At 40.9% G+C, this 26,932-nt stretch overlaps 2 protein-coding genes across 6 annotated transcripts; both read right to left on the bottom strand.

The window, feature by feature from the left end:
• Nucleotides 1–6,202: 6,202 nt before the first annotated feature.
• Nucleotides 6,203–23,190, bottom strand: vwa7 (von Willebrand factor A domain containing 7). 5 transcript variants are annotated; one of them, XM_080888108.1, is made up of 18 exons: nt 22,907–23,190; nt 21,963–22,222; nt 21,537–21,770; nt 21,321–21,417; nt 17,600–17,734; nt 17,270–17,465; nt 14,357–14,526; nt 13,812–13,924; nt 13,493–13,609; nt 11,571–11,619; nt 11,404–11,483; nt 10,740–10,872; nt 10,227–10,379; nt 9,994–10,086; nt 9,630–9,910; nt 8,329–8,465; nt 7,022–7,181; nt 6,203–6,934 (listed from the first exon to the last, which is right to left on the bottom strand). In XM_080888108.1, the coding sequence occupies exons 2-18, from the start codon at nt 22,194–22,196 to the stop codon at nt 6,371–6,373; spliced, it is 2,946 nt and encodes a 981-aa protein (XP_080744234.1). In that variant the 5' UTR covers nt 22,197–22,222; nt 22,907–23,190; the 3' UTR covers nt 6,203–6,370. The 5 variants fall into 5 exon arrangements, with proteins under 5 accessions (XP_080744234.1, XP_080744233.1, XP_080744236.1 ...); XM_080888107.1 differs by having other exon boundaries at nt 11,404–11,619; XM_080888110.1 differs by lacking the exons at nt 21,321–21,417; nt 22,907–23,190 and having other exon boundaries at nt 11,404–11,619; nt 21,688–21,770; nt 21,963–22,104.
• Nucleotides 14,560–16,644, bottom strand: LOC308400997 (uncharacterized protein; the record flags this gene model as incomplete). The annotated part of the gene is made up of 4 exons (XM_080889064.1): nt 16,400–16,644; nt 16,019–16,301; nt 15,506–15,886; nt 14,560–14,568 (listed from the first exon to the last, which is right to left on the bottom strand). The coding sequence occupies exons 1-4, from the start codon at nt 16,579–16,581 to the stop codon at nt 14,560–14,562; spliced, it is 855 nt and encodes a 284-aa protein (XP_080745190.1). The 5' UTR covers nt 16,582–16,644.
• Nucleotides 23,191–26,932: the final 3,742 nt, after the last annotated feature.

Raw genomic sequence — 26,932 nt, 5'->3', positions numbered from 1 at the left:
CATGAGGTATCGTCAGCAAAATATGACCTGCAGAAATGTGAACATGGTTGCAGTTTACAATACAAAATAGCAAAGAAAAATCCTAAGGTTAATGCGATAGATATGATAGATAACCTAAATATATAAGAAAAACAGTTCTTCAGTCGTCTTCTGGCCTGGTCCCAGGTTCGAGAGACACAGAATAAGCGTCGTATGATGACAATGGGCATTTCATTTTCTCCATTATCAGGATGGAATGAGTCTAGCTTTATCAGGTTAGACATCATGTGGTACTTCCGGCTTTCTGTTCCTGCTGGATGTTTGAGTACCTTGTTGTTGTTCTTTCAGGCGTTGTGTGTTAATCAGTGATTGTGTGTGTGTATGTACATTGGATCCTGGCGCTGGCTCGCCGGAGATGTCGTCTACCCGTGTGTTTTATTTGCTCTGGTTCCGGGCGTTGGCCCGCCGGAGATGTCATCTGCTTGATCCGACGCCTGAGATGGTCCGATTGGGCTGGTCTTAACCCTGCTGGCATGATTCCACTGAGGTTGTCCGTCTGTGAGGATGCTGGTTCTTCGTCACTGCCAGTACAGTCTGGGGCTGGAACACGCGCGGCCTCCCAGAGTGTCCTTGGTTTTAGCAACTTCTCCAACACGCATCTCCTTGTCTCCACTGGTGGAACTGTGGAGGGGAAAGGCTGAGAGAGACAAACTTTCTGATAGTTATTATTCAGTTTTTCTACCAGGTTGTGAACATCAGTGGACAATGCAATATACATCACCTTCTACTAGCGGTGCCCCTCTGGAAGCTGACCATGGTGTTGGAAATAGTCTTATTTCAAATGGAAATAATTTGGTTACTGCAGATGGAGTCATAATGTATGAAATGGAAAATCTGGTTGTGGTAAATGCTGATGTTTTGCTTTTGAGCTACCTACATTAGTTCGCGCACATGTTAGACAGGTTGCTAATATGCTTTTTACTGCATGTGATGTTTTCTCAATTACAAATCTTGATTTTATTGCCCCTATTACCCCTCTTTGTCCGACATGACTCACACAGTGAAAATGTCGGGCAAGGACTGGCATCAGGGAATATGGGAGGGCAATCAAACCCTTAAGATTTTGTATAAGCCATCTCTGTCATCTAAGGTACAGTCATTATTCTCCCAATAGGTGTAATCACATGCAGAGGCTTGCTCTTGTATGAATTTTAAATCAACATTTGTGTCTAAATAGTCTGGGAGTGTAACAAGTGGCAGCTGTAGGGGCACAGATAATACTTCCTGCGGAGGTGGGAGCTGTGATGCAGCTGCAGCCTTGGCTGTCACGTCTGCTAAGGCATTACCTGTTGCTTCGTCTGTGTCAGCTGTACTGTGTCCTTTCGTTTTTACAACTGCAACGGCCGATGGTAGCTGTATAGCCTGAAAAAGTCTTTGAACAAAATCAGAATTTAGCAATTTATTTTCCATCAGCAGATCTAAATCCTCTTTGTCTCCACAATGTGCCAAAGTCATGCACAACGCCAAATGCATAGCGGCTGTCTGCGTAAATTGTCACATGCTTATCCAAATGTAGCTCACAGGCGCATATTAAAGCCATGAGCTCTGCTTTTTGTGCTGAGTGAAATGGTAATGAGTGAGCCTCTAGTATGATGTCAGGCACTGTTACCACTGAATAGCCACAAAGAAATGAGTTGTCACTCGGCCTTGAACAGGACCCGTCCACATAAACCGTGGCTGAGTCTGGGATAGGTGTTTGCTCTAAATCTGGACGTGGTGCTGTGGATTCCTGTATACGTGTCATGCAGTCATGATCGTCAAGCCTGTCTGAGCCATCCTGTCGGTCAGAAGAACACAGCATAGGATCAATAAATGTGCTGGCGAATTGGGTGTGCTGCTCGCTTTTATGGTGAGATTTGCATATGTTGTGTAGTTATGTTTGCTAGAATGGTCGTGACCTGGTGATTGGTGTGTAGAATAGTGTCATGTGAGAGTGTGAGCTTCTCGCAGTCCCTTATCATGATAGAGCAAGCTGCTACTGCCCTCAGGCAGGCCGGCATTCCCTGAACAATTCAGGCAGCACCTTTGAGTGGCGGAGGTCAGCACTCCCTTTAATGCATTGAAAGAGGCAGTCATTTCTGTGGACCACAGTATTCGAGGAGGCTTGTCTTTTTTACAACAGTCACGCAGAATGTGGTCATGAAAAGAACAGTCTGGTATCCACTGTCTGCAATAGTTCACCATGCCCAGGAAGGACAACATTTCCTTCTGTGTAGTGGGACGAGGGACGGAGGTCACAGCTTTGACCCTGTCTGCAGTCATGGAACGTTTTCCGTGAGACAGTGTGAATCCCAAATATTGAACAGAAGTCTGACAGTACTGCATTTTCTTTGCTGATGCTTTGTGGCCAGTCTTTTGGAGGTGCTGGAGAAGCATGTGTGTAGCAGTTTGACATAGTTTTTCACTTTCAGCACAGAGGAGGAGGTCATCCACATGTGGATCAGGGTGCAGCCCTGGAGGAGTGAAGCTGTCCAGGGTAGCACAGACCACCACTGAGAAAGCAGCAGGGCTGTCTACCATGCCTTGGGGCAAACGAGTCCAAGTGTACTGCTTATTTCTATGTGTGAATGCAAATAACGGCTGTGTGTCTTCATGCACAGGTACTGAGAAAAAGGAGCGGAGCATAAATCCACCACGGTAAAATGTGTATGCAATGCATGTCAATATGCTGTGAACATCCGAAACGAGAGGTGGCAGAGGAATGTTGACTGCATTAATTTGCCTTAAGTCTTGTATGAAACGCCATACGCCAGGTTTGTTAGGCTTTGGCACAGGATTGACAGGAGTGTGGGCTTTATTACTCCTGTAGTCAATAAATCTCCTATCATGACATCTAGGGCTGCGGCTTTTTCGGCAGAAATGGGATGTTGCTTGACATATACTGGCTTGTTGTGTTTTAATAGGTGTACGTGATAAAGTGTACAGTCAATAAATCCTATATCATTCTCACTTTTAGACCACAATGTCATATTCTGGTATTCAGCTGGCAACGTAAGTGCAGAAATAGTACAGTCGATAGGGTAGGTTAGATCTATGTGACGACATGGTGTAGTTATGTCATAAACTATGTCTGAGTTATGTGACAAAATCACTGTTTGACCATCACTTGTGTGAGCAGTTATCATGTTGTTGAACAGTGTGAGAGAAACAAAAGTGTGGCTTGTTGTATTTGTACACGTTTTTTTGGCACAGTGTGTGACATAGAGTACCGGACAAAAAGGATGTTGAGTTCATTCTCTGCTGAGGGTCCAGCTGACACAGAGGATGTTCCTTCTCCATCATGTCGGTACATAGGGCAGAGAAAACATAAGCTGTTATCAGTGTCAGCAAACATTTCACACTTTGTGTTAAATTAAATACACAAATTCATTTTTGCTTTGGGTGTCTGCGGCTGCTGGAAAACTGAGCTAAATTTGCACCTGTGGGGCCATTATTGCATGCTTCCCTTTGTTGCCAGTTACCTTGTCTGGAAGAGCTCCGCTGACGCCTAGTGGCAGGAACTTGTACTGCGTTCTGTGGTCGAGGCGCGTGTGCCCTGTTGGTGGCTGCAAAGCGACATTCTCTGGACCAGTGTCCTACCATTCCACAGCAAAAACACACATCTCTACTTTTATCCTTCCGTCCTCTGAAACTTCCTTGCTGTGCTGGAGCGGGTAATCCTGCATACATTAGTTTCTCACTTTCCTCTGAGCCTTCTACATCAAAATTCAACTTTATCTTAACACTTTTAGCTTTCGTGGTAGTATCTGCACTGGCCTTCAGTTTTACTGACCTGTTTTCTGGCGATAATCGTTCGGGATAGGGCTCCGGAAATAAATTAGAATGCATTGAACTTACAGTCCGTAAGTTGTAAACAAAGTCAGTCACATAAGCACTTCCGCATGTTCTGGATACGTAATCATGGAAGTCTTCGCCGATTCGCGGACGTAGGTTACACGTAACCGGAAATGGGAGTCGTACTGAGCCGTTATTTGAGACTTTATTTTGTATTTTATTAATTTTTGGTTTTACAGGTACTTTAGATTTTTTATCGGACCTGTCTGTGGTCTTTGAATAATTCTGACCCATGTTCAGTGATTTCCAGAGGGGTTTACACGCTAGGAGGATTTAGGTTAGTATTTTCGCTGCGGCACAGCTGAGGTCACTTTAAATTTATTGCTAGCAATTTTTGTTTGGGTGAGCAACTCTCACTTAACGAGCAACTTCTCGCTTAACAACAGGCAACTTCCTGTGTCACTTTTTGGTGAGCAACTTCTCACTTAACGAGCAACTTCTCGCAAAACAACAGGCAACTTCCTGTGTCTTTCTGCTTTTAATTTACTGCTTTTAACCCTTGAGACCCGTTTTTTTTTTTTTTTTTTTAACAAAATTAAAATATTCAAGACAACAGGCAACTTCCTGTGTCACTTTTTGGTGAGCAACTTCTCACTTAACTCTGAGTGAGCAACTTCTCACTTTTTAACGTACGTTTCAAGACAACAGGCAACTTCCTGTGTCTTTCTGAGCGGGTCCACCAACACCACACAAGGGTTAATTTACTTTATTCGGGGACTGAGGAAGTCGTCAGTGTATCTCTCTGGATCACTAAGTGAAACTTCGTCAGCATATCCCGTTTTTTTTATGGATCGATCACTGAGAGAGGTATAATACGGTCTTTATATAAATATGAAAGACGCATATTTACCTTCTGTCAGTCCATCCCACTTCTGACGCCAAATTGAAGGAAAAAATGTCCATCCCGGTTTTCCCTCCAAGGCACGAGCGATAAGCAGAGTTCTGTCCTTTCCTTCTAAGATTCCTAATTATTTAAAGTAACACTCAGGTATGCCATTCAGCTGGGTTAGTTACGACGTCGGGAGCAGCTTGGGAGAACAAGGAAACACAGACTGCTTCAGGTTGTCTTCCCAAATCGACTCAAAGGTTTATTAAGTATACAACAGCTTATATAGAGAAAAAAAGGTTCGTGTGTCAGCAAGTTCCCAGTTCAAACCAGTACAGACCAAATAAGGAAACGTCTTCCTGCCTTGTGAGCAAAGAAGTATCCTTTGTGTAGTTTATCAGTTCAGCTACAATTTATGATCATCCCAGCAAAATACACTCCTAGACATAGAATACAGAGTTCTTTCATTAGTGAATTCTGAAACAAACCACCTGGCCTTTAACGAGCCTTTTTCTAAGAGATAAAGAAAAAGGGAGGATGGGAGTGAGGAAGTGGTCTCGTCTCTGTGGTGTTTTCGACCTTGGGGTACCAGCCTGTGAGTCTTACACATCAATTCTTGGGTCAGAGAGAAAGAGAAAAACAACTATTAAATGGGCCTTATTGAGTAACTCTTTTCTGTATAATATCACAATAAAACAATATCCTGTAAATGCTACCATGGTATCAAAATATCACAACAGGTTTCTTTGAAAAATACTTTCTTATATCCAGGTTCTTCCTTTTTGCTGCCATCCTCCTCTTCTCCTCGCAGCGCAGGCTACTAGGTTTTCTTTCTATCGGGTTGTTTTTCTTTACTCAAAGGGATCAAATTATTGGTGGGGACAATTCAATAATCGCTGGATATTGGTGGGGACACGTCCCTTCCGTTCATGCCAAATCTACGCCCTTGCAGAGATTAGTAATAACTAATAATGAAATGCATAGAGGTGATGGTTGGTGTGATGCTTGGTTTTGGTTGTTTATGGTTTGTAATTTGTGCCTTTATAGTTTGGTTATAGATAACTTCATGTTCCTTCAGCCTTGTCTCTTTTTTTGGACTTTTTTTTCGCATGTCAAGTTGATCTTGGGTGCACATTCAGTTGTGTCACTCTTCCCGTTTTCTTTTGGCAAGTGTTGTTCCTTCCATCTCATTTGTTTAGTTGTCTCCAGCTTGGTTTCCCACCAGTTCCAACTCCCCTCATTACCTTGTCTTTATATTGTCTGTGCATTCTGTGTTTTTGTGGAGTCCTGTATCCTAACTAATCTCTGATTTTTATGTCTTCTGTTTTTGTAATTATTTTCTTAGATTCTGGACTTTGTTTATGTTTTGATCTATCAGTATTAAAGCTTGCCTTGGTGTTATTGGTGCTGCTCCCCAAGTACAAACTACAAATGAATCGACCTCTCACACAGCCTTAAACGTGACAGGCATACAAATCTAGTTGTAGCAAAAATAAAAGGAAGTGCAATAAAAGATTTTTTATTCTTTGCAAATTTGCATCTTTTGAATATCAATATGAAAAAAAATTATTGGTGCTTCAGATTTTGCCTTTGAAAATACAGTAGAGCAAGCTCTGTATCAAGTCATCAACAGATAATTTTGACCAGCAAAACATTTGTAATCACACGGGGCTAAAGCAGAGGAAAGCACAGCAGGCCTAACAGCAAGAAAAAGAAGCCTGTGGGCATTTTCTGTCCAGTCCCACTGGTTTCTGTACTCTTGTTTTGTAGCTGCCTCTTCTGACCATTTGTTAGATGGCAGCGTTTCATGTTTCCAGCTTTGTCCCAAACCAGCATCTTTGCCTGAGTAGAGCAGCAGCTGGATGTGTAGCTCACAAACAGTGGCTGAGATACATCCAGCGACCATTCTGAAATATTCAAAGGGGGGCCCCCTGTCTCTAATCTGGCCTTGTGGTTGTGTTGCTCTTGGTGGTGGTGGTAGGCTCCATTTGTTGATTTATCCCTCTGTGTCTGTTGCAGCTCAATGCCAGGCTCTCCAAGGCTGTCCTCTGAGGTTGGGTTACTGTGAAACAAAATCAGAATACCTTCACCTTCCTGTAGCTGCAGAGCATCAAGGCCAGAGTGTCCGATATCTGATACAGACAGAGACACACTCCAGCTAGTCACGTTGCAAATTGCAGAACAGTTCGATTGGACTCGTGCTGCAGAGCAGGATGGTGGGGACGTGTCTGAATCCTGTAGGCAAGAGAAAATCATCATATACACAATAAACCAAAAAACAAGTTTTCAGCAGAATATCCTGCAGTTTCTCTTATTGCTCACCTGAGGGACCACAGTCAAGTAGGCCACTGCATAATTTGAGTCAGCAGAATGAAGATCATTTACAGTCAGTGTAAGGGTGACTGTCACCCCTGCCTGCGCTGTGGCTGGAGTCTGGAGGTACACCTGGTCACGAAAAGACCTTTGTTCTGCTACAAGAAAGCTGAAGGGCAAAAACATGAATTGTGAAATCATTTAACTTATACTTACAATACTGTGCCAGAGTTTTGAACTAGCCATCATTTAATTTATATTTTTCTTAAAATGCGAAATAGATGCAAGGTTTTATCTCCTTTCTTTTAGTAGTCTTCAGGAATAGGTCTCCAGGCTTCTTAAAAGACATTCAAAGGTCCTCTTTGAATGCCGGCTGCCTTTTGTTCCACCCTCTGTCAAGATCATCCCACACTGCTTCAATAAAGTTAAGGTCCAGGCTCTGGGGAGGCCAATCCATGAATAATAGTGTTCTACTTTGTGTTTTTCTATCCAGGTATGCTTTTAATGCACTGGCAGTGTGTTTGGGATCATTGTCATGAAAAATTAAGCCACTGCCAATCAGGCCCAAAATGGAATCATACCTTTCTGTGTTCTTAATTGCATCAATTTTAACAAGATTGCCAACACCAATGGGTGAAATGCAGGCCAAACCATGACTGTAGATACTGACTGTTGTCATTCCATAAGACCCGTTACCACAGATTTTCAGTCCATAATTTGGTATATCTAAGCTTTTTCCCGTTTCCCTTCCTTGGGGATGGCTTCATGACGGCCTTTATAGGCATCTTTATCTGCTATGGATAGTTAAGTGGGCATGCCACTTCTTATTTTGTCCGCAACTGGTCTAATTTCCTCACACTTTTTAATGACACACTACTCAGCTAATAGTTCTTTTGAATAATCTTGTTGGTACATTTTGTTACTGTTTCACAGTGTTATCTTTGAAATTTTCATTAAAAAGAAATGGGAACAAATTATGTGTTTTAATAACAAAGTGCATAAAGTTAAAATTTAAAATTGGTTCTTTTCCCCATCTAAAGCACAAGTGCAAACTGCAATAGGTGCACACCCTTAATATATCCACTAGCAAAAAAGAAAATTAGAAAGCCAATCTGATATGAAGAGCAGAATTGAGGGGTGACTCAAGACTTTTGTACATAACTGTATAATTTAAAAAATATTTTGGGTTACTAAGTTTACATAGTTTTCAAAGGTGAGAGAATGCCAGCGAAGGTGACAAAAGAAGCGGGATGGCAGTCTAAGTTCTTTGAAGTTTGCTTTGTACCTGAGCAAGATGTATTTTCATTTTGATCTACCTGTGGGGCTCTGTCATAAGAAGATATCCACAGTCATCATCGGCTGTCCAACTGAAGTTCCGTGCTGCACCGTGGTTTTGGATCTCAAAGTTCACCACAGCACTCTGACCAGGCACGAGGTCAGGAAGAGAAAGCACCTGAATAATGTGTGAAACAGACTGTGTCAAAAGTGCACGGACCACCGGTCAAAGAAAGGTCATCACCTGACACCTCTACATAGATACTGTAGGTAATCAATAACTTATAATTGTGCCATCTGGCCCTGCAGAATTTAAAGAAGCAAGAAAATAGAGTTTTACAGAGAAAACTGTAAATCCAGAAAGTATTCACAGGGCTATACTTGTTCTACAGTTTGCCATGTTGCAGCCTTTTCATCTCAGAATTCGACACAAAATATCCCATATTGACATTTTCGGGTTGTTTTCATTTTTCTCATTCTTCTTTGCAGAACCTCTCAACCTCCATTAGGATCGATGGGAAGCATCAATGCACAGCCATTTTCAAATCTCTCTAGACATGTTCAATCCGGTTCTAATCTGGTCTCTGGCTGGGACACTCCAGGATTTAACAAAGGAGTGGTCTTGGAGAGTCTTTATATGGGTTCATATGGCCCACAGCAAGAAGCTACCACCAGCATGCTTCACTGTAGGGATGGTATCGGTCTGGTAATATGCAGTGATGAGAAAAGTTAGATTCTTTTAACCAGAGGATTTTGTTTCTCATGGTCTAAAATGGTTGCCCTTCTAGAACGTCCTCATCTCTCCACAGAGCAATGCTGAAGCTCTGTCAGAGTAACCGTTGGGTTTTGATCACTCCCCTGACTAAGGCCCTTGTACCCTAATCTCTCTGGTTGGGCAGGCAGACAGCTCTAGGAAGAGGCCTGGTGGTTCAAAACTGGTACCATTTACGGATGATGGAGCACACTGTGCTCACTGGAAACTTCAATGCTGTAGAGGTTTTTCTGTAACTTTTCCCAGATCTGTGCCTCAGAGGTCTTGGACTTCATGGCTTGGTTTGTGCTCTGACATAGAGTCTCAACTACGAGACCATATATATATATATATATATGACAATGTTGTGTAATAAGTGAAGTGATGTGAATACTTTCTTGATACACTGTAAGAGTGCAAGAGTGCTTTACATTTATTGTGCACAGAAATAACCAAACCAAAACAATTTCCATTTAAAATATAAGAAAAATTGAAAAATAGATGTACATAACAGAGTAACGGAGATGAACTATAGTAAACTTGGAGTAGAAAGCAGCCTCTGTCCTCTTCAGCATTATTGCTAACAATTACCTGTATCTGAATGTGAGTGGGCTCCACCATCTCTGTGGAAACCCTCTCCAGTTTGTTTCCTCTGCTGTCCTCGCCTGAAAGTCTAATGCAGAAGGGAACTCTGGGAAAAGGGTCCACCAAGCCCACCAGCTCCTCCAAGGAATAGATAGATGAAGAGGAGGAGTTGAGCTTCACCTGCTGAAGACTTTCTCCTTCAGCCCCCAGCAGTGTTGCATGACTAAAAGATGCCTCTTCATCTGAACCCAGGCCTGTAACAGCCACCACTAGAAAGGCAGGAACACCTGAAAATTAGAAAGATATATTCTTAAACATATTGTTTACTTACAAATCCTCATTATCGTGTAAATTTATCAAAATCCCTCACCTGCTGTAGGATTACCATCAACTCTGGCCAGACCCGGGTGTGTCTCATTGGTTATAATTGCAAAATAATACAGGAAGTCTACACCGCTGTCACCTGGTGGTGTAGATCAAAAGACAAATCAATTTTAAAAAATGTTTTTTAAAAAATCTCATACCACAGTAAAGCTGCATTTGAATTGAAAATGAATATCTGCCAGGTGATCTGCTTGATGTACTCGATATTATTTCTTTTACCTATAACATTGAACGTAAGATGCCCATTGCTCTTGGCTTGCAGTTTCCACTGGCCAGGTTGTAAAGGAGGAAACAGGTTGACACGGTACAGTCCCTGAAATTGCTGTAGCACTGCTAGGGGACCTTCTTCATTCAACAGTGACTGACTCTGGTCTGAGAAGAGAAGCATAAACAGCTGAGCTTATTTTACCCTCAAATTACAAAGAAAAAAAAGTTAAAGAATGATCTTTGCAAGGTAACACTTTAAAGTATGTGTGATAAATCTAGCGCGTAATTCCCCTGTAACTAAACTGAATTTCAGTGTAGTGTAAATACCTTTCAATATTTACATGTAAATATAATTATACTGCTATTTAAAAGAAAATATGCTGAAATTCAATTTAATTACAGGGAAATTGCACCCTGTACATGATATTTCAAGCAAATGCAAAGTACAGTTCAAAGTGCAGTGTCGTGATGGAAAAAAAGCTAACCCTGACTTCAAAGCTGATGTTAATATGATGTGAGAATTACCTGATGGACTGGTAAGGATACACTCCGTCATAGTGCCAGAGACATGTAGGGTGACATTTTTTACCGAGCTGTCAACTCTAAATGTATGAACGGACATCAGGTCTTTGTGACTTTCCACATGGAGGAGGGTCACCTGAGGTAGGAGAAGAAAAATAAGTTGTGATAGGTAATGAAGGTAATGAAGAGTAATTATAAGTGATATCATTATGAAATTAAAGGTCTAAAAGAGAAATTAGTCGGCTTGCTGGAAAAGAAACTAATAAAAAAAAAATTAGAAATATACTTTGTGATATAACTTTTTATAAAATCTGACACATTTCTGCTCAGCAAAAAGTTGCAGCTAAGATAGACTACTTGATTAAAAAAGATTTACATGTGCTAACTGTCATGTAGAAAATGAAATTATATTGTTTTTTCAATGCTTTATAAGCAGCAGTTGCCATGTTTGTCTGAGAAAATTAGAGCATTAGGTCAATGGAAAATTTCATATTTAATTGAAATTTTCTAATATTAAATGGTTGATAAATTATGAAGGTGGGAAATTGAGACTGCTAGAATGAGGGAAGTTAACAGATACTGTGAGCTAGTGTACTACCTCAGTTCCTTAAATAACTTGTTAACTTTGTTTGGAGTGAATTTCCAGTAAAAAATCTTATTTTGGCACCTTGTCAGCTGCTGTGTTGTCCTCCACTATTGTGGAGACCCTGTGTATGTCAGAGTTGGTGGTGAATATTGTTAGTCCTCCTGACAGGGAGGACAGTGAAGAGTAGAGATTAAAACGATCAGGAGATAAAGGTTCTCTACTTCTCCTCTTCCTCCTCATTAACCTGCCTCGGCTCTCTTTGGTGTAGTTGGGATCTTCAGTAAGGAGAAAAGTCACCTGTAGGGAAAATAAGTGCTGTCAGCTGTAAGTACACTGACATACAGTTTGCTTTACTGCAGTCCCCCTGTCCAAAGTAATTTCACAGTGAGCAAGAGAAGGCAAACAAGAGGGGTTCTTTCAGTCTTTCAATCTGGCTGCATGTTATTTTTGCTCCTTATTAGTATAACTGCTGGATGAATTATTTTCTTTGTTACAGTTTTTTCTGATAGCTTAAGCACATTTTTTGTAACTATTGGCTAATTTTGCAAAACTCTTCACACAAATAAGAAAACCTGTCACCCAATCATCAAAACATTGTAGTTCTCTTGCAAAAGCAAACACAGCTAGATTAACTCTTCACACCTTCGTAAAAATGGTGTTTCCGTATCAAACAGTACACACAAGCCATCATCTACTAAGCACACAATGCGCCAACTGCACACTGATGGTATGAATACAAAACACATCTGGCTTTTGCTTTCTCTGTGCACAAGGTAGGCTATGTCAGTTTGGGCTCATACTTCTGTCATAGATCCATAAGCATAGAGGGATCCAAACTTCAAGTACATCAAAACAAACACAAGTGTTTATTTCCAAGTATAGGATTATTTGCAATCGCCATAGTGACTATATGGGTTACTTGGTCTGCAGTGAACATGCTTCCTCTGCCCCCAGCATCTGGTCATCTAGCAATTCTGTAAAGTAACAATTTCAGTATTTTTACATCAATGGTATTGGTGTGTTTCTCATTGGCATATGGCAGTGCTACAAATCTTTGTGCGAAGTGACTGTACTAACCGATTCTCATTTCAAGATGTCCTTATGGTGCTTGCTACAGTGTAGCGGCTCGAGTTAGGCTGGACCCGTTGGCCAGCTTCCCTCAGGGTCATTCCACGGTTGATGACATGGTCCACTATTGTAGCTCTGATGTCATCAGCAATTCTATTTCTTACTCTTCCTACCCTTCCTCTCCCCCTTCCTCGTCTTCCTCTTGCTCCTCCTTGTCCTTGTCGTCCTCTTCATCCTACTTCTTCACCTCCACGTCCTCTTCCTCGGCCTCCTCTACTTCTCACTCTTTCTGCTCCCTGCATTGTACTCCGCACACACAGCTTACCTGTATTATAGTGCTTAGGCTGATTGCAAAGTGAACTGATTATCTAAAAAAGTTTTCACATGTGAAAGTGTGCCAGACAGTTGGCAAATTAGTGTTAATGATAGCCATACATGTGTATACTTTTGCTAGGAGTGTGTTGGAAATTTGGTAATTGAGTGTTGTGCAGTGAATTGTGCCTACAGTTTTGCAAAGTGTGTGTTACAAAATTGCAAACTGAGTGCAAAGCAGTTTTTGTGCTTTTAGTTTTGCAAACTCAGTGAGTGGTTTTGCTATAAGTCTGAATAGTTTTAGAGATTGTGCTACAGGAATCACAGTTAGGGTTTAAGCATTCAGAAAAAACTGTAAAAGGTTTCATGATACAATAGCACCACTGTGTGGCCAGTGACAAAAACTACAATTCCATTAAACTTTTAATTTTCAACTAGTGTAGCTGCTGCCACCTGCCGGCCACATGAGGCAGGTGATCTCCACCAGCTTTCAGCAGGCACAGTTTCTCCAGGAAATTCTTATTTCCTTTAAAACCCATCTAAAAATGTAATTCACGCAGTGCTTTCTTTATAAATATACATACAAACAGAAGCTGTATAACCAGTAGCAATCACATCAGATGAAGGCTTTTATTTTAAAGTTTTGAAAATCTGAGAACAGGTTATTAAACAGCAGCTCCCGGTTGGTGTTTGTCTTCGCTGTCAACCTTAAAGCAGCTCTGATTTTTGTTAAACATAATGCTATGTGACAGATGAAAAAAAAAAGACTTCCCTTCAAAGGTGCATATACCTTGCTCTGTTTCTCGAGGGAGAGGGCCTTCACCACACCGAATAAATGGGCATCTTTAGGGGAAGCGTCAGTGAACACGAAGATCTCAGACAGAGGTGGACTGTGAGTGAGTGCCAGCTAATAACAAGAAGAGAGCAAGTTAGTGGTGACATGTCCAATCTATACAACTGCAGTGTTTGTGTTTTCTAACTCAGGTGTCTTAGCTGAAGAACTACAGGGTGATTTAAAGAAACCCCTTGTCACACACACACATGCACGCACACACACATACACACACAACATCACTTATTCTCTCTGAGTGTTTAGCGTCTAAATGTACCTGAATTGCGGAGAGGCACATCTCTGGTTCATCTCCGCCTCCAAGAGCCATCAGCCCCTCCATGTGCTGCATGAACTGGCCTGGATCATCAGTCTCAAATACCGGTCCTACTCCTGCACAGTACAGTAAATATAAATGCTTACAGACTGTGATAAGGAACAGCTTGTTTGCAGTCTTTATAGACCCTTATTGTCTATTTAAAACATATTTACAGTACCATAAGACTGAATCTTTAAGCTATCAAGAGGCTCTGTCTATAAGTTATTATATTAATATATTATTTCTCATTTCATTGCTTTCATGGAAGTCACAGAAGTTCATTCAGTCATTCTTTGAACTGAGGGAAACAGATGGCACAAATCTAGAGGCTCACTGTTGATAGAACATACAGTAGGCATGAAACATATAATCAGAACTATACCTTCTACAGAAGTATATAAAGGTATGTATATAATGGGAAACACAATCACACATTAACAGGGGGCAAAAGCCTCTACAGGTTTATCTGTTATGACCTGCAGGCACTTTTTACCACCAGCTGTCACCTGGATCGTGGAAGGGGACGAGCACAAAGGTGCCGAGTTGCCCCGGGCTGTTGGCTCTGCTCTGTATGATGGATTGAGCCCGAAGACGAGCAGCGTGGATCTCCTCAAACATGCTGCCTGTGGTGTCCATGACAAAAACCAGTGCAGGAACTTGCTTCACACTAAAGAGTCTTCAAAGAGAGTTCAGCAGCAATTACAGTTTTTTACAGTCGCTAACAAGCGCCTACCCATACTTCAGATACTTTTTCTAAACTCTTAACACAGACCCACACCTACAAAACACAATTGGCCAAATGGATAATATCCTTCCCAAAAATACACTTTGTTAAATATATACTAACTCCTCATTTCAAAATTAGAACACATCTTTCTCTGCACACACTAACTGTACAAAAACACTATAAATCTGACTCAAAATGAAATTAGTCTGTCAAAGAATAACACTTGTTTTCACTTCACAAGGTACATGCAGTCAATCAAAGTACACCAGGTTTCAAAATACTGGCTATTATTGACATTACAAAAACTGCATAGACTTTTATGTTTCAGTTTTACAGGTATTTGCATGCGAAACATGCAATCCACCATATTGACACCAGAAATGTCTTGGTTGGTAACTGTATGTCCACATGTACAGTAATGTTCACATTCAAAAGCATTCCAGTAAAAAGCAAATAAGTTTTTGTTTCTTTACTGTTTACCACAGGAGGTACAGTAGAAACACGGTATGATAGGACAGAGAAAGTTTTACAGTATTGCTTACAGTGAACAAAATATCCATGAAACACACAAGAGCATTCTGAACAAAAAAAACAACAGCAAAAAGCCAAGATAAAAAGGGGGGAGGGGGGCTAAAAAAAGGCAAAAAATTTGCATCTAATCTCTGCGATCTTCAGGGTTAGGCCACATGTTTTCATCAACATCACATCTGATGTTATCCAAGTCGATGCACCTGGGATAAAACCGCATGGTATGTCGGATCCACCCTTGGCAATCGTCAACTGTGATGTCCCTGGAGCCGGCATCCATGGCTTCAAGGAGGGACATCTGGTCATGTGGCTGATGGTCATAAACCTTCCACCTCCATGCAGAAAAGAACTCCTCTATGGGGTTGAGGAAAGGTGAATAGGGTGGAAGGAAGAGACTTACCAGTCTTGGGTGGACTTCAAACCATGTTGTTATTGCTTGCAAGTGATGGAAAGCCACATTGTCCCAGGTAATTACAAAGGTCCTCATGTTTTCACCCTCCTGACCCTGCTCTGGAACCAGGCGCTGGTGGAGATCATTGAGAAAGGCAAGCAAGCGCTCTGTATTATAGGGTCCAACCTGACATCTGTGAAGGAGTAATCCTGCATTTGCAATTGCTGCACACATGGTAATGTTTGCCCCTCTCTGTCCTGGCACATCAACTGTGGCCCTTTTTCCAATTACATTTCGTCCACGTCGACGCCTTTTGGCCAGATTGAATCCTGCCTCATCGATGTATATGAATTCATGAGGGGCCTGGTTGGCCTCCAATTCCATAACTCTCTGAAACAAAGTTTATGTAAGTCATGTTATTACTGTATACCATACTGTACTGTAACCTAGTATTGTGTAGGTTACCTACTTGCAAAGTGCAAAGCTTATAGAACTGGACATTGGATTGAATATACACTATACCTGGACATATTGTCGTCGTAGCTCCTTGACCCTCTCACTGTTCCTCTCAAAGGGAACAGTGTAGAGCTGCTTCATCCACACTCTGTGTTTGGACAATGTCCGCGTAATGGTTGTGAGGCTGATTCTATCGATATTGTCAAATATCTCATGGTCCGCCACAATTCTAGTTTGAATTTCACGCAGTTTTATTGCATTATTTGCAGTAACCATTTCTACAATGGCAAGCTCCTGATCATTACTGAGGAGCTTTCCTCTTCCCCCAGAGGGTGGAAGACGTTGCATTCTTTAGAAAGACAAAAAATTCAACATATGCATTACTGTATGACCATATTGACATGTCAAGTGAGAATAGAAACAATCCATGTAAAATGCAATACTTACCTGTTGGTTTGTTGAAAGATGCGTATAATGGAGGCAACCGTTGACCGCCTCAAATTGGGCTGCACTCTTTCACCAGCCTCTCTTAGTGAAAGACCATGGTTGATTACATGGTCAATGATAGTGGCACGAATTTCATCACTGACTACTGTTCTTGCAGCCCTTGGAATGCCACCACCACGCATTCTTACACCTCTACCTTGCCCTCTCCTTGGGCCTGCTCTTCTCCCTGGGCCCCTTGCTCTTACTCTTCCTCAACCAGACATTACAGTGTTTGTCTTTTTTTTGTTTCCAAAAACATCACTCCTCAAGGTCTTGCCTTATAAACCCCACTGAGTCTAAGCCAGAATGGAAGAAGCTGTGGTTGGCCCAATTTACCCAACATAAATAAGCTGTGTCTCAATTATTCAGTTGTTTGTTTATTATCAGCTGAGATATATTTTTGATATTGATATTGTTTTTGTACTGATATCATTGCAGAAGCAGAGGCTTTTATACTGTATCTAAGGTTTGGAATATTGTTTTTGCTATTGTGGGATGTTGTGTGTTAACATTCGTAGATACTACAAAAACAGTCCATAATTTTGTTGGGAGGTATAGCTTGTCTGTTAAGAAAATGTAAGCATTGTGGAAATGTGTTCACTGACTGCATATTGGGTGAACACGACATGAAATGTGTGAATGGTATGGCCACAACAGACCGATGCTGTGCTAATTGTGTTTAGAGTTTTGCAAATGTGACAACTGTTTGGACAAACGCTTGTTAGCGACTGTAAAAAACTGTAAAGACAGTCATTTCATGCAGCACAGGCATCACCTAAATCTTGTAACAAGTCTACAGTTCAGGGAGCTTTAGCAGTGGTTTAAACTTACTTGAGAAAGTTTCTGTGGCCCACAGAGTCTCTGAGGTCTCTCAGCACAGTCAGGGTGGCCTCAGTAGCCAAAGTGGCAGCTTTGAGATGGAGGTAATGATGAGGGGAGAAGAGAGGTGAGGTGCTGTCCTTGTTGATGCCCCCTTTGGCGCCCGAGAAGCGGCTGCTGTCTAGAATACCTCCATGACTGCATTTGCCTAGCAAAAAAAAACATCTTTACAGCTTTGTAGATGGAAACGTAGTTGAAAAAGTCTTTAAAATATTCTAAAAACCAAATGTGTTTATTTATTGTGTTTTTGTAACACTTTGCCTGCAGGTGGCCGAGGTTTACCCTGAGGTTTTGGAGGAAATGTACTGAAATATCCAGTGGTGAGCAGCTGAGAGTTTCCCTGTGTGGTTTTCAGTCTTGGCAGAAGGTTGTTTCGACAGGTGGTACTGAAGCACTCCATACAGGTAGGTGTGTCTTCTGAAAGCAGAAATGATGAAGGCTTTAGTTTTTACATTTAAACTTTTTTTTGGTAATGTAATAATGAATATATCAGATTGACATATGTACAGCCAGGTTTCCAAAACATTGGGAGTCTGTGTTAAATGCATGACCAATAGAAATGATAGCTGATTTCCACTGAACCATTTAAAGCCACATTTGAAAGAATGTTGAACATTTGGCTGGTCAAGTTAATTAGTAAAGATGGGGAGTGCTTTACTAGACGTGGTGGGTCAATAGTTAAATGACGTGGATAATTATATGTGTATGTGTGTATATACATATACACACTGAGTGACACATTGAGTTTTGAAAAAAACCAACACATTATATAAATATTATATTCTTTTAAATGAAACATTATGCACCCTGCCTTCCTGGGTGCAGCTACTACCTTATTTTTTACATCACTTCCATTTTCCTGCTAAACTAAACACTGACATAATTGCTCTGATCAAATCGTTTTCTTTATTTTGTTGAGTCAGTCAGCCTCTGTTCTGCCTAGTTTAAATCTCAGCACTCAGTCATTTTGCCTTTCAAATTCTCATTCATGAAACCCACTTCCTTTTCATCTCTGCCTCCCTCTTGTCACTAATAGCCCCACCCAGGCCTCCGTCTTCATCTTCACTCTCATTGTCCTAATTTCTATCATTGCTGGGACTCCATTCTGGTACAAGTCTGATTACAAAATAACATATTAATCGAACTGTTAAATAATAACTGAATGATCTCTACTTGATGAAATAAATACTATACAGTAGCATATTACAGTTTTTTCTGATTGCTTAAGCACATTTTTTGTAACTATTGGCTAATTTTGCAAAACTCTTCACACAAATAAGAAAACCTGTCACCCAATAATCAAAACATTGTAGTTCTCTTGCAAAAGCAAACACAGCTAGATTAACTCTTCACACCTTCGTAAAAATGGTGTTTCCGTATCAAACAGTACACACAAGCCATCATCTACTAAGCACACAATGCGCCAACTGCACACTGATGGTATGAATACAAAACACATCTGGCTTTTGCTTTCTCTGTGCACAAGGTAGGCTATGTCAGTTTGGGCTCATACTTCTGTCATAGATCCATAAGCATAGAGGGATCCAAACTTCAAGTACTGGTGTTTATTCAAACACATCAAAACAAACACAAGTGTTTATTTCCAAGTATAGGATTATTTGCAATCGCCATAGTGACTATATGGGTTACTTGGTCTGCAGTGAACATGCTTCCTCTGCCCCCAGCATCTGGTCATCTAGCAATTCTGTAAAGTAACAATTTCAGTATTTTTACATCAATGGTATTGGTGTGTTTCTCATTGGCATATGGCAGTGCTACAAATCTTTGTGCGAAGTGACTGTACTAACCGATTCTCATTTCAAGATGTCCTTATGGTACTTGCTACAGTGTAGCGGCTCGAGTTAGGCTGGACCCGTTGGCCAGCTACCCTCATGGTCATTCCACGGTTGATTACATGGTCCACTATTGTAGCTCTGATGTCATCAGCAATTCTATTTCTTACTCTTCCTACCCTTCCTCTCCCCCCTCCTCATCTTCCTCTCCCTCCTCCTCGTCTTCCTCTTGCTCCTCCTTGTCCTTGTCGTCCTCTTCATCCTACTTCTTCACCTCCACGTCCTCTTCCTCGGCCTCCTCTACTTCTCACTCTTTCTGCTCCCTCCATTGTACTCCGCACACACAGCTTACCTGTATTATAGTGCTTAGGCTGATTGCAAAGTGAACTAATTATCTAAAAAAGTTTTCACATGTGAAAGTGTGCCAGACAGTTGGCAAATTAGTGTTAATGATAGCCATACATGTGTATACTTTTGCTAGGAGTGTGTTGGAAATTTGGTAATTGAGTGTTGTGCAGTGAATTGTGCCTACAGTTGTGCAAAGTGTGTGTTACAAAATTGCAAACTGAGTGCAAAGCAGTTTTTGTGCTTTTAGTTTTGCAAACTCAGTGAGTGGTTTTGCTATAAGTCTGAATAGTTTTAGAGATTGTGCTACAGGAATCACAGTTAGGGTTTAAGCATTCAGAAAAAACTGTAAAACAGATTAGACCACAATAGAATGACATCTGAAGAAGCAGCAAAATCGGTAGTAGGAAAACTGTGGAAGAGCTGTAACTTTACAGTTTTTTCTGAATGCTTAAACCCTAACTGTGATTCCTGTAGCACAATCTCTAAAACTATTCAGACTTATAGCAAAACCACTCACTGAGTTTGCAAAACTAAAAGCACAAAAACTGCTTTGCACTCAGTTTGCAATTTTGTAACACACACTTTGCAAAACTGTAGGCACAATTCACTGCACAACACTCAATTACCAAATTTCCAACACACTCCTAGCAAAAGTATACACATGTATGGCTATCATTAACACTAATTTGCCAACTGTCTGGCACACTTTCACATGTGAAAACTTTTTTAGATAATCAGTTCACTTTGCAATCAGCCTAAGCACTATAATACAGGTAAGCTGTGTGTGCGGAGTACAATGGAGGGAGCAGAAAGAGTGAGAAGTAGAGGAGGCCGAGGAAGAGGACGTGGAGGTGAAGAAGTAGGATGAAGAGGACGACAAGGACAAGGAGGAGCAAGAGGAAGACGAGGAGGGGGGAGAGGAAGGGTAGGAAGAGTAAGAAATAGAATTGCTGATGACATCAGAGCTACAATAGTGGACCATGTCATCAACCGTGGAATGACCCTGAGGGTAGCTGGCCAACGGGTCCAGCCTAACTCGAGCCGCTACACTGTAGCAAGCACCATAAGGACATCTTGAAATGAGAATCGGTTAGTACAGTCACTTCCCACAAAGATTTGTAGCACTGCCATATGCCAATGAGAAACACACCAATACCATTGATGTAAAAATACTGAAATTGTTACTTTACAGAATTGCTAGATGACCAGATGCTGGGGGCAGAGGAAGCATGTTCACTGCAGACCAAGTAACCCATATAGTCATTATGGCGATTGCAAATAATCCTATACTTGGAAATAACCACTTGTGTTTGTTTTGATGTGTTTGAATAAACACCAGTACTTGAAGTTTGGATCCCTCTATGCTTATGGATCTATGACAGAAGTATGAGCTCAAACTGACATAGCCTACCTTGTGCACAGAGAAAGCAAAAGCCAGATGTGTTTTGTATTCATACCATCAGTGTGCAGTTGGCGCATTGTGTGCTTAGTAGATGATGGCTTGTGTGTACTGTTTGATACGGAAATACCATTTTTATGAAGGTGTGAAGAGTTAATCTAGCTGTGTTTGCTTTTGCAAGAGAACTACAATGTTTTGATGATTGGGTGACAGGTTTTCTTATTTGTGTGAAGAGTTTTGCAAAATTAGCCAATAGTTACAAAAAATGTGCTTACGCAATCAGAAAAAACTGTAACACGTGAAGCTATGCAGTATGATAAAATGATGCAAAATGAAAAAATTCTGTAAAGCTGTTACCTCAGTAACTAGTCTTTTCAAGAGGACCTTTACAATAATGTGTAGATACAACTAATTTTGTTTTTTTGTGATTAAATGGGACTATAATGTCACATTCATGAATCACCTTTAGCTACAGGCACGGCAGGCTCCTCTGGCTGAAGCAGATGGAGGTAAATAGAACGCTGGCCCATCTCCACCCAGTTACTGTGGCTGTAGAAGTCCTGACATAGCAGATGTTCAAAACAAAAACATAGCCAAAACATTTCACTTCATGAAATATCTCTAAGGTTAAGCTAACCCTCCCCCTATTATTAAAATTCAGTTCTGTGTGGCAGATTACCTGCAGTGAATGAAATAGCTGACCCAGGCTATGACGGGCACTTTGGTACTCTTTGGCCCGCACTGAGAGCACAGTGTGGGTCCAGAACCGTCGTAGCATGACCGTGGCACTTTCAATATGCTCTGAATCAAAGTGGTAAACTGGGTCAGACCTTGTGGAGCTCCGGAAGTCCATGGCTGCATTGGATTTCACCACATCTCCCACAGCTCTCCAAAATCCACGTCCCAGTCTGATCTGCAATCGTTAGACCAGGACTTTTATCATTATTTGAAAGAAATTCAATACGTCTGTGTTCAAATATCACCATAGGGAGAAAGAGCGATTCAGTTAAATTTGCATACTTACTTAAAGAGGTAATTCAAACACTTTATGAACCACTGATGCTGCATTACTCAGTAAATCTCCTGACTGCAAACATGACCTCACCTCCTCTTTATCATGGTTTCCATGGTGTTTTTTTAGTCCCCTCAGAGTCTCCAGGGTTACGTTTAGAATGGCCCGCTCTGTAATGTACTGGTGAGTGTGTGAGTCCCAGGACAGAGTCAGCACTCTAGACCACAAGTCAGGGAGGAAACCCTCGCACGGTGAAGCCAGGAGAAGAAGGTAAGGGAGGGTAAAAAGGTGCACCTGCCTCCTCCAGATTCCTCTGTGCTGTGACATTGTGCTCTGAGCAGGTCACGTCCTACCTGCATGAAATAAAAACGAAATGTCATTTGCCTGATATCAGTCTTGCTAAGACTCATTATTTTGTCTTTTAATTGAAAGGATTTGAACTGACCTGACTTCTATTGTTCAGTAAAGTTTTGTGCTAATTTGATCAAGCTGTGCCACTCAACCATGCGTACCATTCTGTCATCACCCGGTCCTTACCACCACCCCCGACAGCTCCTCTCAGATTTTTCTCAGCCTTGCCTGTACAGAGCCTCCTATTGTTCTTTTTCATCTTAATTCAGATACATTCTTTGGGATTGTTCTCACAGTCTGTGCTTTCACGAGGAGAGAGTGCAACAAAGCACAAGGCCTATAAAAAACAACCTGTTCCTTTTACTATGTCAGGGTCCCAATAAAAACTCTCCAGGATTGATTCAAAGACAGTCATTCACTTTAACATTTCACAAAGCAAAAACTTTGGTAGTGTTGGTCAGTTTAAGCAATCACTTGCCATTTACCAACACAACTAATCAATTTTTAACACTTTAGCCTAATACGTTAACTGACTCCAGTGCAAAAATGAGCACTAGATGAGCATGAAGTATGAGTTATTTTATGCCATAATGGTTATTTTTATTAGCTTCCAAATTAGCAGACAAATGCAAATATTTCTTTAGAGCTGTAGTCAGACCCAAAGAACTTGATAAAAACAGTCTCACCTCAGTTCATCCTGTATGTCTAGCCCTGTAGATCTGTTTGATCACGTAGCACAGCATCAAGAGTACAGAGTATCAAGAAACGCCACAACACATGCTTGTCAGTGGTTAAGCAAATCACAACATTTCCATCTTTGAAACAAAATAGCAAAGTCTTCACATTTGTGCGTCCTTGAGCTCTTGTCTCTTATTTGCTCCTCATGGATATAGAAACCCTCCCACCCCCCACAAAAAAAACAGGACCTGAATGTTAGAGGCACTTTCTTCAGATGAGAGTTTAGGTGATACTGCACAGTCTTGGGTGTGCCTCTTAGCTTTAGGGGTGCACTGTGGGGCAAAAGATATCTCGTCATAGCTCCCCATTGCCCCTCCTTATCTCCCCATTAAAGCACGGTGCATTGATTCACCACAATAGGGCTGAATATATTACCAGTCAGGGTGTTCAACTAAGGCCTACCCCAACCCCCTCTTTGCAATGTATCACACTCTGTGTTCCTCACAAAACCAAAAAAAGCACTTTGCAAAGGCGTTGAAAAGAGGGGAATCAGTTGCTAGACAACTCCAAAGAGGGTGTTGAGCTTGCAGGACTGAAATGTGGTTAAGGTTATAAAGAATACAGGATGTCTCTGCTTTGTGTTTTTGTTGTTGTTTTCTTATGCTGTTTTGTTTTGCCTTTTTTTTGGCATTTTAATTATTAAAATTAATTATTACAATTGAAAGTGAAACACGAGATGCAACGGTTGTTTTGTTGCTGTGTCTCACTCTCCTGCCCTGACAAACCAAAACACACCCAAGAGGAAATTCTAATGTGTTATAGAAAGTGATCAGTGGGAGACTTTGCTATGGAGCTGCAGTTCTAATGAAGGACAAGTGCATTGCACATGGTTCCATGCAGGCACTCATAGCAAGAAAGAGGCTAAACAAGTCTGCTAACTTTTGCAATTTACCAGAAGAGTGCTGAGGTTGTTGAGGGTAAGGTTACTGTTTCCTGTTTACCTGCAGTAACGTAAGCTAGTTCACCACACTGACATTTCTGTCTGTCACCTCAACCAAGTACTTGTTACAAAAGCTTCTTTCTGTACTGAACAGTACAATTTGTGTCTTATTATTTTTTATAATTCATGTAACTGGAGAGTCCTCTTCACAGACAAAGTTTAATATTGGAGTTCTACAGGGTTCAGTACCAGGACCAGTTCTGTTTACAATATACATGCTTCCTTAGGCAGTATCATCAGAAGGCATAGCATACATTTCCATTGCATTGCCAACTTTATCTATCCATTAAGCCAGATTACACACACCAATTAGTTAAACTGCAGGAATATCTTAAAGACATTTTTCAAATGACCTTGGCCTCCAGTAACACTGTGAGGAATCTTGGAGTCATTCTTCACAATGATATGTCCTTCAATGCACATATTAAACAAATGTCTAGGATTGCTTTCTTCCATTTGCGCATTATATCCCAAATTAGAAACATCTTGTCTCAGAACTAGTTCATGCTAGTTCTAGTTTATGTATTACTTCTAAGCTGGACTACTGTAATTCATTATCGTCAGGATGTCCTAAAAACTCCCTGAAAAGCCTTTGGTTAATCCTGCAGCAAGAGTACTGACAGGGACTAGAAAGAGAGAGCATACTTCTCCTATACTGACTTCCCTTCATTGGCTCCCTGTTAAATGCAGAATTCAAAATCCTGCTCCTCACATACAAGGTCTTGAATAATCAGGTCTCATCTTGTCTTAATGATCTTATAGTACCATATCACCCGATTAGAGCACTTTGCTCTCAGACCGCGGCTTACTTGTAGTTCCCAGAGTATTTAAAAGCAGAATAGGAGGCAGAGGCCATCCGTGCCCTAAACACACACACCCGCCCTCTCACATCATCTATAATTGACTGAGACAGGACTCTCTTCCAGACACTAAACCAAGGAACAATGTACATTTCAATTCCTTTAATTTTAAATATGTTCATATTGTCTCTCTCTCTCTCTCTCTCTCTCTCTCTCTCTCTCTCTCTCTCTCTCTCTCTCTCTCTCTATATATATATATATATATATATATATATATATATATATATATATATATATATATATATATATATAATGTTCTTCCTCTACACCCCCCCCCCCAATTTTTGCACATGTCGAGGAGCGTGTCAGGCTACATTTCACTGTGTGTTATACTTGTATAACTATGCATGTGACAAATAATAAAGAACCTTGAACCTTGAACCTTGGGTCTTCTGTGGAACCAGGTTCCAGTTTGGATTCAGGAGATAGACATTATTTAGTCAAATTTGTGAAAAATCAAAGACTTTCAGAATTTTTCTGAATGCTTCTTTAGCTTAATTCTAATTGTTTTACTTGTATGTATCTTTCTGTTGGCAGCAATTGAAAAATAAACCCAGTGCTTTGGATGAAATGACCTCCATTCCTTTAATTATTGACTTTGCATGTTTTCTGTTCAGTGTTGTGCAAACTATGTAACACATTTATGAACACTCTCTTCTAAATTTAAGAACTGACTACTGTAAAAAAAAAAGAAGTTCATATCTCTAACCTAAAGTTTAACAATTTACTCTTTGCTTAGGTCTTGGTATGCTGATTTCAAGAAAATGAACGATAGCTGTCTACTTTTTTTCAATAATACTTACATATATTACAACAAACTTGCAATGTCAGCATAGATTTAATATCTACAGCATCTACCTATACACTCCACTTCAGTACACTTCAGAACTTCTTTCAGTAACTACGAGCTGTGCTATTGATATGGCTTAAGCCAATCACCTTGGACATGTGAATGGTTGTATTCACAAGATACAAGTGAACAAAACAAAATAAATTCTATCGTAGAAACTGAGATCCCTACCTCTGAGCATAAAAAGAAGGTTTCTGGAGAGCTTAAACCCCTACATCCTGAGAGATTTGCCTGGGGTGCCAAACTACATGTATAACGTTGTGGTCTATGGAGACTCCAAGAAGGCTCATGATCCACACATGTAGGCAGACCTCAAACGCCTCCAGATAAATGCAACAAAAAAAAGTTTGTTCAGCCATCCCAGCATTCCATTTCTGATAGATGTGATTTCCAGAGATGGCCTGTGCTCTAAGTTTTTGCCTGACTATACAACAGTGATGAGGCATTCTGGGAAGTAATACACAGACTGAAATGCAGTGGAATTTGATGGCAGAAGAAAGCTTCAGGGAAACTAAAACCTATCACAAGTATATATATAATATAGAAATAGAACAGATAAAATACAAATAGTACAAATAAATAAATGAAGACAGAAAAGGAGAGAAAATATTGACGTGTGAAACAGAGATGTGTGCAAAAGAGCTATAGCTTAATATGCTGCCTTAATATGCTGGATGACCTGATGTGCAAAAAATTATTATTTCTGTTCAATAATAGGTCAGCTGTTCAAGAGTCTGATGGCAGTGTGGAAGAAGGAGTTGTTGAGTCTGGATGTTCTGGATTTCACACTTCTGAACCTCTGTCCCAAGGGCAGAAGTGTGAACAGTCTGTGTTGTGGGTGTGTGAGTTCTTTGAGGATGGAGGCAGCTCTCCTCTGGACTCTGCGATGGTAGATGCTCTGAAGAGAGGGCAGCGGAGTCCTGATGATCTTCTCCACAGTTGTTATCACTCTCTGCAGGCGTTTGCGGTCCATGACAGTAGTGCTGCCGTACCATGCTGTGATGCAGCTAGTCAGTTCTAGGTTACTGGAAAACCTAGCACTTGTGATTTATGACCCTGGATTCCATACCTTCGTTACCACAGATTTCTGAGACTGAGACACTTTCCTAGCTCAGCTTCACAAAAACAACATTGAATGCAGAGATGGGCAGTAATGCGTTACTTGTAACTTCTTTTTACAGCGAAAAAAAACCCTAAACGTCCAAGCAAGCACCGAGTGCGCTACGACGTAATGAGAAATTCACAGAGAAACTCGCGGATTCTTCCACTGACCGCTGCAGCACACCTGCACCGGGGTAAACCTCCGCCTACCCTACTTCTGCTT

This window comes from Rhamphochromis sp. 'chilingali' (assembly GCF_963969265.1).
Source record: "Rhamphochromis sp. 'chilingali' genome assembly, chromosome: 8".
In the NCBI taxonomy this organism is placed as follows: domain Eukaryota; kingdom Metazoa; phylum Chordata; class Actinopteri; order Cichliformes; family Cichlidae; genus Rhamphochromis; species Rhamphochromis sp. 'chilingali'.
The sequence above is the reverse complement of the archived record's forward strand: the minus strand, read 5'-3'. Positions and strand labels throughout refer to the sequence as shown.